Below are 14,070 nucleotides of genomic sequence, written 5' to 3'. Positions count from 1 at the left end.
AAAACATGTGACATTTGGTCCTTGGTTTATAACTCAAGATTACCCTATAAATAGAAACGAGTAGTAGTAGTAGAGATGATGTCTTGTATATTGTCAACCATCTTGGACTTGGAAAATTATAAACGAACTTGTTAAACAAAAAGACTCGAGGATTTTGTACTACTACTGTTGCCGTTAGAAAAGAAAAAAAAAATGATGTCGGGAGGGCTTTATTAGCTAACGATCAAAGGAACTGTCTCTTTCGGCGTGGGTTTTGTTCTGTTCAATGTGTTCTCATACCACTGTGTGGGTAACGTTGGAAGGAGAGACGCGTATGATCTTATAAAGTGTTAACATAATGTTTAGCAAAAAGAAAGTGTTTAACATAATGATTGCGGCTATTAGGTTTCATACACAAGATGGGCGACGAGTTAATCAATTTTTGGCTTCCCAAAGAATTGCACCTAACCATATATAAAAATAAGAAGTGCTGGAGTTTGAATTACTTTTAGAATATTTGGATTCTTTTTGTATGTAAAAATTGGTTTATGAGGGACGAGTTCGGGAATCGGGTGCGGCTAGTAGTGGCCAAGAATCTGATACCAATATCTTTCCAAAGCTGCTGCTTTCTATCGCATCCCTCCATTTTCAAACTGATTCTTAAAGGTTCCTTTCGATTATTAGTATTCGAATATTATGCATGCATCTCCTTTTCTATATCTCTAGTGTGTTTACACCATCCTCGAGCTCGAGTTATATAGACAAAGCTTTATCTAACCAACTAGGCTAATGATTTTTTTTTTAATGTGATTTTAGGTGGTTTCTACATATACAAGCTGGCGGGCATCTAGTCTGGTTCAATACTTCATCTATTTTCACATGAACTTCTTTTATATATAGTTCGAGTTAACTATCTATATAACATATATAGTATATCGTTTTGACATGGTATCAAGAGTTGGTGGTATCATTTTTTTTTGTCGACTGGATAGAGTTGGTGGTATCAAATCCAAAAAAAAAAAGACATTTTAACTAGAAATATATACAGTAATCAGTATGAACGAAGTTTGTCATGTCTAAGTTAAGAAAAAAATCAACTGAGGTTGGGCTAATGTCCCGTGAAAGATAATTCTAATACGGTGAATCTGCAATTCGATTCCTGTGGACCACCAAAAAATTTATAAATGTAGGCATTTTTGGAGCCCATAGATTAGTCAGTTGATTTCGCAAAGAAACTGTGATTAACTCAAAAAAAAAAAGTTAAGAAAAGAAGGAAAAAGAAAATTTACGGTAAAAATGTGAAAGAATAAGTCTAATATGGGCTTTCTAGTTATTATATAATAATTTGCCAAAATATTCCACTTTTGCTTCAACTGAGTAGGAAGAAGCTGGGCTTGTCTGCCTACTGGCTATGGTTTTTGTATGGCTTTTTATCTTAACTTTTCTGGGCCTGTAAGAGTAATATCCTCAAAAAGAACAAAAACCGCTAGAAGGAGGGGTCGAACCTCCGACCTTGTGGTTAACAGCCACACGCTCTAACCAACTGAGCTATTCCAGCTTGATTGGTCACATATGTCTATAAACAATTTAGTTTTAATAGTTTAAGTAAATTGAATATGGAGGGAATGTCATTTCACTCAAACCAGAGACTGATCCAAAATACAAATGTCTAGAAAAACTCTTATAAGTTATAACTTCAATCCAACGTCTTTTATTCGTCTTCTCCAGAAAGTCATTCCCTTTACTCTTTCCTCGAACCTTCTCTCTTCTCCCACAAACGTCTCCAAGAATACGATTCCCTACGTACTCACACAGGCTCAAGCGCTCCGTCGCTCCCCGCTCCTTACGTCATCGAGAAAGATCCCATTTCGCTTGATTTAGAGACTGTCTCTACGCTCATTGAATCAATGAAACTGGTGAAAGCTTTGGCTTTGGTTGAAGGTATTGGTCAAAGGAGGGTTCGTTGATGCAAGTGAGAGAAATCTCAGGAGATGAAGATTTTGGGTATAAGAAAGCATTCACGGAGGGAGATTCACAAGAAGCTGAGAACAAAAGTTTTCAGGACAGAAGGACAAAAGATATTGATTGTCTCTAGATAGTGTTTTGACACGTGGCATTGCTAATATGAGGAGCAACTTGATTAGGAAAAAGTTTTTAGTTAAAAAAGATTGGCTTTTATTAAAGGAGAGCTAATCCCTACATTATAGGAATACCCTTGGTTTTAAAGAATTCTGGAGAAAAAAAAGACCAAATGGATTAACTCTTTCATTTTGTTCAAACCTTTGACCCTTAAGGATTTTATCCTTTTGTTTTGTGTTTTATGTATTAACTGTTTGATGGATTGGTCATTGTTCCAGCCTCAAGAAGAACACAAACTTTTAACTGTTTTATGTATTTAGACGTTCTTCCTTTCATTGAGGTCAATACTTATCAACCTATTCGTTCTTAGAACCTTTTGCTCATTTCCATTTGATTTATAGACGGAGGAAAAGATTACTAACGAAGGCAGCCATTGCCTGTAAAGCACAAGGTAGGGTTCATTTGAACTTTGGATAGATATTCATTGGACATGCTGTTGAATAATGTAGAACATGACATAGTTTTTCGTTCTTTTTTGCTTTTCAGCAATGGAAAAGAATCATAAGAAAGGACACAATAAAAAGGGTTTTAATCTAAAGAAGCATAGAAAAGGTGATCCAAGACCAACCAATAAAGGAGGGAATGATGAGAAGCCTGTTTTGTTCCAGTTGGGGAGCATTGCTATGGTCAGTGATGCTCGTCTCAAGGCAGATCCAGAGATCACCAACAGCATACCTGCATCTCCTTCCTTGTCTTCATCATCTTCCTCAGGGAATAACAATGCAAAAGAAAGGAAACTATCAGAGTTACAAAGCTCATCAAACACATTTGGGTCACAAGTCTCTGGTGTGACGCATGCATCATCAGTAGAGCCTGCGCTTCTTTCGTCTCCTTCTGTTCAGTTAATGGATAGAGAAGGATCTGACCAAGTCTCCCAGAGAAACTCTTTACCGATCTTGGAGAGAAACTTGAGCGCGGTCTCGAATGATTCTCTGTTTAGTCTCAGCATAGGTGATAACGGGATAACAAGAGATGAGTTGTTTAGTTACCGTGACTTCAAGGCTGGAGAGCTTTTGAAATCGAGTGAGCTATTGTCTTTCTGCCCTTCTGTCGATGTTCCTGTTGACTCTTCCGATATTGGGAAGAGCTTTGATTTGGAGGACAAAGCGAGTGAGTTGTTAGAAAGTGACAGTGATGATAAATCTTCAACCTCGGAGGTATCGTGGAGGAACCTTGGTGATAACTCAGACGAAGCGCCAAGCAGCACGCAGTCAGTTTCATCTCCAATGTGAGTTTGTTGTTACTTCACACATCATCTCATTGTAATAGTTTTTGGTTGCAAGAAGCAAGAACTTATGTTTTGAGTATTTGTTTTTCTTTTTAATACAGAACAAAAAAGAAGAAGAAGAAAAAGAAGGTGAAGAAAAAGAATACACAGCAGCAGAAGAAGAGATGTTCTTGGTTGTGTTGCAAGGACACTGGACCGTGCTTCTCTTGTTGCCAATGGCCAAATAGTGATTACGACATCTCTTGTTGCAAGCGTCTAAAATATTGTTTGTGCTGCTGCGGACTGCCCCAATGCTGCTTCTCTTCTTGTAGCTGGTTCTTTTGCTGCTGTTCAAGGTACATTGCTATTACCAGGCTTCTGCTCTTTAGACAATGATTGTTTCAACTGAAAAGTTTAACAAACAGTGGTTTCTTTTGTGTGTTGCTACAGTTCTTCAAAGAAGTTAATAGATGATGAGATAGCTATGCAGAAACCACAGAAGGCAGAGTCCAAAACATCTCATAATTGGTTCTGTTGCTTTCCTTGTTGTGCTTCTTAGTTTAGATTACTACCCACTATGTTTTTTTTCTGTAGCTAAAGGGATTAAAAGAAAATTTAGATTTTACACAGATATAAGTGTTTCTTGCTTATTAAGACTGAGAACAGTTGTCAAGAAAAGAAGAACAACAATATGATTTTCTTTTTTTTTCATCAACTCAGATGAAGCAGGAAAATAAATATTCTTGCTTATTAAGAACAGCTACCAAAAAAAAGGAAGAAAATTTCATAACTAAATTTTTTGTTGACCTCCTTAATACTTCAGTTTTTTTTTTTGCTATACAGTTTAATATATCAACTTATTTTGTCCATTTTAATACACTAACTTTTTAAAATGTGTTCAATTTTCATACTCATACTAAGCTCATTTAATCAAAATATTAATATTTTCTTTTTCTTTTTCAAAATTAAAAACAAATCTTAAACATAGGAAAAATAATGAAATATTCTTTATATACTAATAAAGTTATTTAGCTTTAAACTCCAACGAATTATCAAATAACTTACTAATAATAATCAAATAACTTGCAACTAATTTTCAAGTAACAAGTAATAAAAAAGGTAAGCAATTTGCAAATCAATCATTTTTAGCAAATATTTGAAACAGCAAGTATTCATTTTCAAAAAATCAACTACAATTCCAAAATTTTACTATTCGTACAAACTAAACTGAATACCAAATATACGGAAGATACTAAATATTTGGCTTGAACCAATCAAATTATAAAATTTTCTTAAGATTTCAGCAACGGTCACATGTAAGCAAAAATTACTTTTTGACTTCTCCATTAATATATAGTAGGATATATCTATACTATAATATTACTTTTGTCCTAAACCGAAAATGGTTAGTGGTTTACCAAGTACAATCAGATAAAATAAAAAACCAGACAAATTAAATCAGAAAACCAACGAAAATCCTAGATAACCAGAGTGTTACTCTACTTGAAGAAAACAACAATGGTTCATTTTAGGTACGGATGTTCGGTTCGGTTCTTTTGATTTTTGATTTTTCGGTTTTAGAGATATAGAAACCGTTCAGTTATTTATGAAATTACGTTCGGTTTCGGTTCTATTATTTTGGTTTCGGTTCGGTTCAGGTAACAAATATAAAAACCGGCTAATATCCAATAAAATTTTGGTTCCCAGTTCGGTTCCGGGTTTTCGCTTAATTTTGGATAATTTGGATTAAAAATACATAAATTTTGTTTTTACAGGTCAAAAATTGGGTAATTCGGATAAATTTTAATAGTTTAAATGAAAATTATCCGGGTCAGTTCTTTAGAGTAATTCAAATCATTTTAAATATTTTAGATAAAAATATTTGGATAATCCCTTTTTTCGGGTAGTTTGGTGTATAAATAATGTTTTTAGAATACTTGTTAATGTTTAAATTAAAATAACTAATACTTTTAGATATATAAACTGTATTCGGATATGCGGGTACTATTCTCGGTTCAGTTCCGGTTCGGCTGTCAGTAAATATGCTGAGGCCTAGTTCATTTCATGTCTTGCTCGACCACAAACTCATCAAGTGATACTCGGTGACCTGTGTGTGTCCAGGTCGTATAGCTTTATTCAATTGTCAACAAACAAGTCGCATAAGTTTCTAAGTTTGTGAAAAGCAATATAAAACACTTGATGAGTTGAGAAAAAAAAACAATTGGTGACCAGTCAACATAACAAGGGATTAAGTTTATTTTATGGAAAAAATGGTTTTAATCATATATGGAAATATATAAGGTTTGTTTATTTTTTTAAAATATTTGGTGACTATACTTTTCATATTTAGTAATGATTATTCATAGATTACAGATTATACTCGGTGTAGAAATAAGATAAGGGAGTTGAACTTAAATTCTACACTTCTCTTCTAAAAACTTGAGATGTTTGTAGATTATATACTCCTAAAATTTTAGAGCGACAGGTTAAAAGTAAAATATGCATTTAAAATAAATTTAGAAAAAATTGAAATATATAGAGTATTTATTCTAATAAAAGTAGACGATGTGATTTTCCCGTGCTCAGGCACGTTTATTTTTGTTAATTATACATAGGTATCTTGACTCCACAGAAGTGATCCAGACTAGTCACATGTTACTACGTGTCGATCTCCTTTCCCTGGTGATACCGAAATATTAATTTTCCAGTGGTCAGAACTCGAACCCTGGTGGCTTCACCGTATTAGACTTTTTCTCTCAAGTTAATCACCACCAGACCACAAACCTTAGTTCATGCACGGTAATAAACATTATTATGTCTAAATCTTAATTAGATACATGTGACTTCAAGTATAATATTTGCCATTAGTTCAAGTATTCGCTTTTGGTATATTGAATTTAATCTATTCTTTTAAATTGAACAATATTTTTTAATATTATGCTAAAATTGAATTCTTATTTTTTAGCTTCCGGTCATTCAAAATCCTCTTATACTTGTAAATATTTTGTGAAATTTTAAAGCTTGATATATGATGTTTCAGAAATAAATAAGGAAAATCATATTAAATCCGAATTGCATTAATAAACATAACTTGTACAATTTTGAAAATTCATGCATATATATATTAATATAAATAAAATAAATAAATCATAATTACTGGTTATTTGTAGGGGTGGGCAAAAAACCCAAACCGAACCGAACCAAACCAACCAAACCGAAGTTAAACCGAACCAAACCAAACCGTGCTCTTTATGTAACCCAATTGGTTCATGTTTTACTCAACCCGAACGGTTTGGTTTGGTTTGGGTTTAAACCGAACCAAACCGAACCAAACCGATAATCCAATATATATATAGTAAAAATATATATGATATATATATATATATATATGTATTAACATATTGCAAATTTTAGTTAAAGTTTTGTTTTTCATTTTTTCATAATTTCCATATCTTTAAAAAAAAATATAAATACGATTCAAATAATACTATTATATATAAAATCATGTAGCATAAGTTTTTATATTCTCACTCTATCGTTTATGAGTTGATTGTTTTTTAATAAAAGTATAAAACTGATGCCTTCATATTTTATAACCAACCCGAACTACACCGAACCAAACTAGACCATTATAATGTAAACCGAACTAAATCTAAACCAAACCAAACTGAACCGAACCGAATTAAACCCAAACCGAACCCAAACCAAAGCTACTTTGGTTTTAATTGGTTTGAGTTTTATAAAACCCAAATTACCCAAACCAAACCGAACCCAAACCGAACCCGAAACTAAACCGAAATGCCCACCCCTAGTTATTTGACTGTTGATACTTTGAATGGTTTGGTTATTCATACTTTGTAAAGTATAAAAGTCTATATACATCAAAAGTTTATAGATATGTTTTTGGATAAATATAAAGAAAAATTTGTTTATATATATAATTATAAGTTTAACATTTTATAAATGTTTATTTTTATTATTTATGTGCTTTTTCAGAAAAGGAAATTCAATTTAAATACTAATTAAAGTTTTATTGAAAATGAAATAAAAATGATTGTCAGTAATGGGAATTATGTATAACTTTTGGTTCATTAAAACTATCTGTGTAATTCAATTTTGTGAAAATATGATATTAGATGATTTGTTTTAATATTTTTTCTTTTCAATCATTTGATCAAAACATATTCATAATTTCAATCATTTGATTAAAACATATTCATAATAAAATATTATGATCCTTTAAAAAAGTATAATAATATTATCTTTTAACAAAAAAATTTCTAAATTTCTTGTCAACTTTTTCTGTGAAGTTATTTTTGTGAAGTTATTTTTATGCATATATAAAATATAGATTAATAAAATTTCTAGCTATTTCCTTTTTACTAAGATTATTTTGGGGAAATATTAAGAATAATAAAATATTTTAAAAACATATGATCTTGTAAAAATATATTATATATTAAGTTTTTCGTCTATATATAAAAATATATATGTTTACGTTTAAAAAAAAAATCTTTTTTACTATTTATGTGCTTTTGTAAAAAGGAATACATAAATGAAAAAGTTTACTAAAATTTATTAGGAAAAAAATAAAAAACGATTGTAATTAATGGCAATTGAATATAATCTTTTTAGTTCACTAAGGGTACTAAGTAATTAACTATCGTGAGAATTAACGTTTGGGCGATACATATGAAAGTAACTTTTCAGATAATATTATAAAGATTGCCTATCAAAACGTTGAATTTAATTTCCACTAAGCCATTTTGATATAATATAAAATTTATTATTGGTACAGTAAAATTTGAAATTTTTATTTAGTAAATTTTTGAACCCATAAAAATACTACTATATTGGTATATATGTTTTTTGTATTGTTCCTATTATTCGTATAAAAAAATTGAGTTTATAAAAATATTAATTTCATGAGATTTCATTAACATTGATTAACAGAAAGGACAATAAAGGTAAAAATAGGACAAAAATGGTGTTATCCTATAAAAACAATCATACTAAATATTTGGTCAATATTTCCAATTTTCCTAAATTCATTACCATGATTGGAAGATTCATAAAGAAAAGAAATCTATATATTTGTTTACATGTACAAACACAAACAAGACCAACACTATAAGTTTTCAACAAATAACTAGAGTAAAGGTAAATTGGTTTATATTAAAACAAAAGTTATGGCTACAAAGAAATTTCCATCTCTTCTATTACTTTCCATGATGGTGTTTGCTCTCATCATTTTTCCCATTGATTCGGCCTTTCCAGGTAAACGTATTTCTTTGTTTAGATATGGACTGTCTCAAACCCAAAAATCTTTTTTAATCCAAACTTTTTCAATCCTTCAAAAAATAAAATTAAAACCAAGTCTAGAGTCACTAAACACAAAACAAAAGCCCCTTCAGATTTGACCAAAAAGTTCATGATTCTTATATGCAGTATGTTAAAATATTGAATTGATTTATTTTGGTCTTGATGTATTGCTAATTTGTGTTTATGATGAATCAATTAATTAGGACTTTATTACAAATGTACGGTGGACGGATGTACACTTACACCAGCATGTTCGGTAAAATGCAAGTCTATGGGGTTCCTTAGAGGAGGTGAATGTCGAATTTATAGCTATGGCGGTGCTTGTTGCTGCGAATGCACTGATAAATCATGTATAAATATTGCAGGATCTAGTCCTTGTCCGTACTAATCATTTGTTCAATCTATATGCACTCTTAATTATACATGAATAAAAAAACCATATATTGAAATAAGTTTCATCTTTAAACGATCTACATTGTCTCATCCAACCAAAAATTATCATCTCTTCTTGTACTATATGTACTCTCAATTCACAACATCACACGCCAATGCGCCATCACAATCAAATCCCAACTCGCTATATGTATGATATATGAAATTTAGATATATATACAATCAAGTTGTTTGGTTTCTTCTATCGTTTACTTGGCCACTCATAACAAAGCAAAAGCTTGAAACTTAGCTTATCTGAACTGAAAAAATCAGTCAAATGGTTCGTTTGATTGGTTCATGTTCTGTTTCGGTTGAGCGGGATAACCATCAAGTATTTTTCGGTTATTTTCCAAAATTTTGAGCATTTAAAAATATTTTGCATAGTTTTCAAATTTTTTTTTTTGATATGAGTTGTTTTCTATAAAGAAGGGATATATTGGTCTATATTGAACCAAAATATTTCGGTTTGATCCAATTTATATGTGGTCCTTTATATACATGCATAATGGATTGTTTGCTAAATCAAGATCTAATCAGCAAACTACTGATAAAATAATTCGAGAAATAAAAGATTATTATCACCAAAAACACTGAGTATTGAGTATTCTTTATCAAATATCCATGAGATATTTTTTTTTAAATTATAGTAGATTGTAATCACCGCAAAATAAAATAACAACTAACAATATATATCTAGACTATCAAATACATGCAGATGGTATATTTAAACAGAACATAAGTTTGTAGTTTGTGTATTTATATAATAAATCATATTATATTTCATTAATTAGGTGATAATCCGCGCTTTGCGCGGAGTGAAAGTTAAAATAATTTTTATTTGTTGTATTTTGTATTCAAGTTACATATTATTCATATATATATATATATATGTATTGTGTCTCTATAATAATAAAACAGCTTTTCTCATTTGGAAAACATAAAAAGAAACTAATAAAAGTAAATGAACCACAGAACTGAAATCTGTAAACAAATCGAATAAGGCCCAAATGGAAATATAGGCTGTACTAATAAAATTGATTGCAATAATGTTATTGGGCCTTTTTGTTAGAAAGTTCAGTTTTCCAAGGTTACCAATTAATTAAGGCCCGCGCCAGCTCAAGACTTTATTTGTATTTGGTCGGTCAAGTGGCATAAACTGTAAATCTTCTAGTAACGAAAGGACATTTTTTCGAGGGGTACGAGTCCGAGAGGCGCTGAGAAGCTGACACGTCAGCTTTGTACCTTAAGTTCATTTTTTTAAAATGCTTCTCAATTAGTATATAAGAGATCGTAAATGAAATGTTATACCGGTAGAAAAACATAATTAATAAATTAACCATTTATCATATTCATATTCCCTATATATTAGTTGAAAAATATTACAACTTATTTTTGTAACCACATGTTATCATTATGATGATTCTTAGAACCATTAGAAAAATAAGTTGGTCCACCTAATTATATAATAAATTTTTTATTAAACTAATTATAAATTTATTATTAATGTTCTGTATTATTTGCCCTAAATAAAAGTTACGGAATTACCTAATGTGGCTAAAATATATAATAATTAATGATTTTAAATAATAAAAATTTGATAAAAAAATAGTATATCTTCTATCACACTTTTTAATTTTAAATTATTAAAATAAATTAAAAAATCACACTAACCATATGATAAAATTTAGATTTTTCTGTATCTGTTATATTTTGAATTTTTTAAAAATAATTATAAATTACTAAAACTGTTAAAAATCTCACATTTAAATTTTATGATCCATTTCTTGTTATGACAAAATAAAAATAATTACAAAATTATATAAATAAAAAATCTAATTTAATTAAGTATTAAAAAGTCCAATCAGTCCACGATGCACCAAAAACTGCAGTTGCTAGTACGAACTATGAAATTGAAAATTATAGAGATAATCAAAGGACTGTTCCAACGATAAACTTGAATCAATTTGAGTTTCTAAGCCATTCAGTATTTTACTAATACATGCACATCATCAAAATCTTTTTAAAAAAATCATAATTGAAAAGGGGAATCTCAAAACCTAACCTTCAATTTTGGAGAAAAAAAAACGAGATAAAAATCGAACACCTACTGGTTCTTAATCAGCGATGAAAGCTTCGCCCACCTTGTGCCAACGCCGATTTACGCTGTCAGAGAAAACAAGGTCACTTAGAGTACATAAAAAACAAGGTTAGAAAAAACAAGGGAGGAGGAAATAGAAAAATACCACAGATGAAAGAAGAAAGAGGAAGGAAAGATGGCACGACAACGTAGAATTAGCAGGCGAACCAAGACGCACCGGAGAGAACACATTGATGGAGAAGCGTTGGGTTTAGATTTTTTTTTTTAAACTTTATTTACATTTATTATACCATATTATAACTCTATTTAATTATTATTTATGTTATTACATTTTAATTACTTTTATAAATCTAAATATGAAGGACTAAAGTGGTTTTCCTTATAGTTTGTACTAAGGGGACATGGATTAGTAAAATCATTCTGAATTATAGGATATTATAATCGCCACAAAATAAGGTAACAAATAAGTTTTTAAACAAAACATAAGTTTAAAGCTTATGTGTTTTAGAATGAATCTTGTATAATGCTTAATTAATCATACGTATCATGCTACCGCTAGAACAACATAATAAATTAGGTATGTATGATATATATCTTACTAAACGATTTGGATGAATTGGAATTAGTCATGTTCAAGGAGACTGCATATCTAATTCAAGTATTTTACGGATGCATAATGATTTGAAAGACCTTAGCCATTTTTAGAATTTTCTGCATGGTATAAATAAATCTAAAGTTATTATATAGACCATAACAAACTTATCAATTATTTATTTTTTAAATAAATATTTAGTCAACAAACTAGTGATAAAATAATTCAGGAATTATATTATTATTATCACCGAAAAACGTTGAGAATTGTTTATCAAATATCCATGCACGAGATATTATTTTGTATTTTATATTATAGTATATTGTAATCACCACAAAATAATGACTAATAATATATATAGATATATATAGTCTACCAAATACATGTAAATGGTGCATTTAAACAAAAAGTTTGTGTGTTTATAGTCGACAAATTGATGATAAAATAAAATAATTCAAGAATTAAAATATTATTATCACAAAAAACATTGAAGATTATTTATAAAATATTCACGAAATATTCTTTTTTTTTTAAATATTATTTTACAAAGAACTCTCATCATCGAGACAACTAGTTCATTATCTGCCCACGTTCGATAACAAAGCATGCACGTACAAGCTTTTGGCTATAAAAACTCCCAGAAACCAACGATACTTCGGACCCTAAGAAAAAGAGCTCAATTAAATAAATAAAGAGAAATATGATGAAGTCGATGATTTGTCTCTCTCTCGTCCTACTCCCATTGATCACCGTCGTGGACGGTGGCTGGTCTTCTATTCTCAACCCTCCTGCCAATTAAGTTTCCGGTCAATGCATTGGACCCCAAGATCGTTGAGATCGCCAAGTTTGCGGTCTCGGAGCATAACAAGGAGTCGAAGGCGAATCTTGTACGAGAAGGTCGTCAGAGGAACCTGGGATTGGACGTCGCTTCGGCATAGCGGCATAAAGTACAATCTGATCATATCTGCCAAGGATGAAGTCGATGGTATGAGTAAAACTTATGAGGCCATCGTGATGAGGTATTCAAAATTTACGGCTTGGAATGAACTCAAGTCTTTCAAGGCCGTCGTCGTGTAAGATGTTTTGGATTGTGTAATTTGGTCTCCCGTAAGTCTACGCCACCCTTCCATGATCCTTGATAATGATTATTATGTTATGTGTGCTGTTTCGATAAATAAGAAATGTGTTATGTGTGTTGTTTCTTTATTTCTATTGTACAAAAATAAAATAAGAGATGTATGTGTCTGTTGTTTGTTTCTGTAATATAAATAAAATAAGTGTGTTGTTATGTGTGTTGTTTCTAAAGTCTCAAGGACGATCCGAGATCACAAACAGCAGACCTGCATCTCCTTCGTTATCTCCATCATCCTCAGGGAATAACAATGCAAAAGAAAGGAAACTATCCGAGTTACAAAGTTCATCAGACACACTAGCTAGGGTCACAAGTCTCTGGTGCGACTCATGATGAATCAGTGGAGCCTGCGCTTCTTCTTTTGTCGGGAGGTTTCAAGGGGACCAACATTTTCACGCTGAGATCTCGTCTCTTGAAACGGTTAGGCATCCGAATCTCATCATGTTAATCGGTTACCACGCTAGCGAGAAAGAGATGTTCCTTATCTACAACTACGTACTTATCCGGAGGGAACCTTGAAGACTTCATCAAAGAAAGATCGAAGCCTGCTCTTGAGTGGAAGATCCTTCACAATATTGCTCTCAATGTAGCGCGTGCTCTCGCCTATCTTCACGAGCAGTGTTCACCCAAAGTCTTGCACAGAGACATCAAACCGAGCAACATACTCTTGGACAACAACTACAACGCCTATCTATCTGACTTTGGCCTCTCAAAGCTCTTGGGAACTTCACGGTCTCATGTCACAACAGGGGTGGCTGGAACATTCGGCTATGTTGCTCCGGAATACGCAATGACTTGCCGTGTCTCGGAGAAAGCAGATGTTTACAGTTATGGCATTGTCATCTTGGAGTTGATATCGGATAAGCGAACTCTTGATCCTTCTTTCTCATCTCACGAGAATTGATTCAACATTGTCTCGTCAAGTCAAAGCTAAGGATGTTTTCACAAAGGGACTATGGGAGACTGGTCCCCTGGATGATCGGGTCGAGGTTCTGCATTTATAATTAGCACTCAAATGCACGGTCGATAGCCTCTCGATAAGGCCAACGATGAAACAAGGTGTAAAACAACTGAAACGAATCCAGCCTTCTAGATTGTGATCAAGGAGATTTGTTATTAGAGGATTTGTACAGCAGCAAGCAAACAAGTGCGTAGCCATTCGAAGCTTT

At 31.6% G+C, this 14,070-nt stretch overlaps 2 protein-coding genes and 1 non-coding gene across 3 annotated transcripts; 2 read left to right on the top strand and 1 right to left on the bottom strand.

The window, feature by feature from the left end:
- Positions 1 to 174: 174 nt before the first annotated feature.
- LOC106357190 lies at positions 175 to 4,040 on the top strand. The gene is made up of 4 exons (XM_013796867.3): positions 175 to 2,509; positions 2,605 to 3,346; positions 3,448 to 3,681; positions 3,776 to 4,040. The coding sequence occupies exons 2-4, from the start codon at positions 2,607 to 2,609 to the stop codon at positions 3,882 to 3,884; spliced, it is 1,083 nt and encodes a 360-aa protein (XP_013652321.1). The 5' UTR covers positions 175 to 2,509; positions 2,605 to 2,606; the 3' UTR covers positions 3,885 to 4,040.
- On the bottom strand, positions 1,464 to 1,537 carry TRNAN-GUU. Its single transcript has one exon. It is a non-coding gene; the product is annotated as a tRNA-Asn (tRNA).
- Positions 4,041 to 12,579: 8,539 nt separating the features above from the next.
- LOC125576194 (probable LRR receptor-like serine/threonine-protein kinase RPK1) lies at positions 12,580 to 13,805 on the top strand. Its single transcript, XM_048735613.1, has 2 exons — positions 12,580 to 12,754; positions 13,411 to 13,805. Exons 1-2 carry the CDS (start codon positions 12,580 to 12,582, stop codon positions 13,803 to 13,805), a joined length of 570 nt encoding a protein of 189 aa, XP_048591570.1.
- Positions 13,806 to 14,070: the final 265 nt, after the last annotated feature.

Source organism: Brassica napus, chromosome A7 (genome assembly GCF_020379485.1).
Source record: "Brassica napus cultivar Da-Ae chromosome A7, Da-Ae, whole genome shotgun sequence".
NCBI lineage: Eukaryota > Viridiplantae > Streptophyta > Magnoliopsida > Brassicales > Brassicaceae > Brassica > Brassica napus.
Note: the sequence above shows the minus strand (reverse complement) of the source record. Positions and strands in the feature narration are given on the sequence as shown.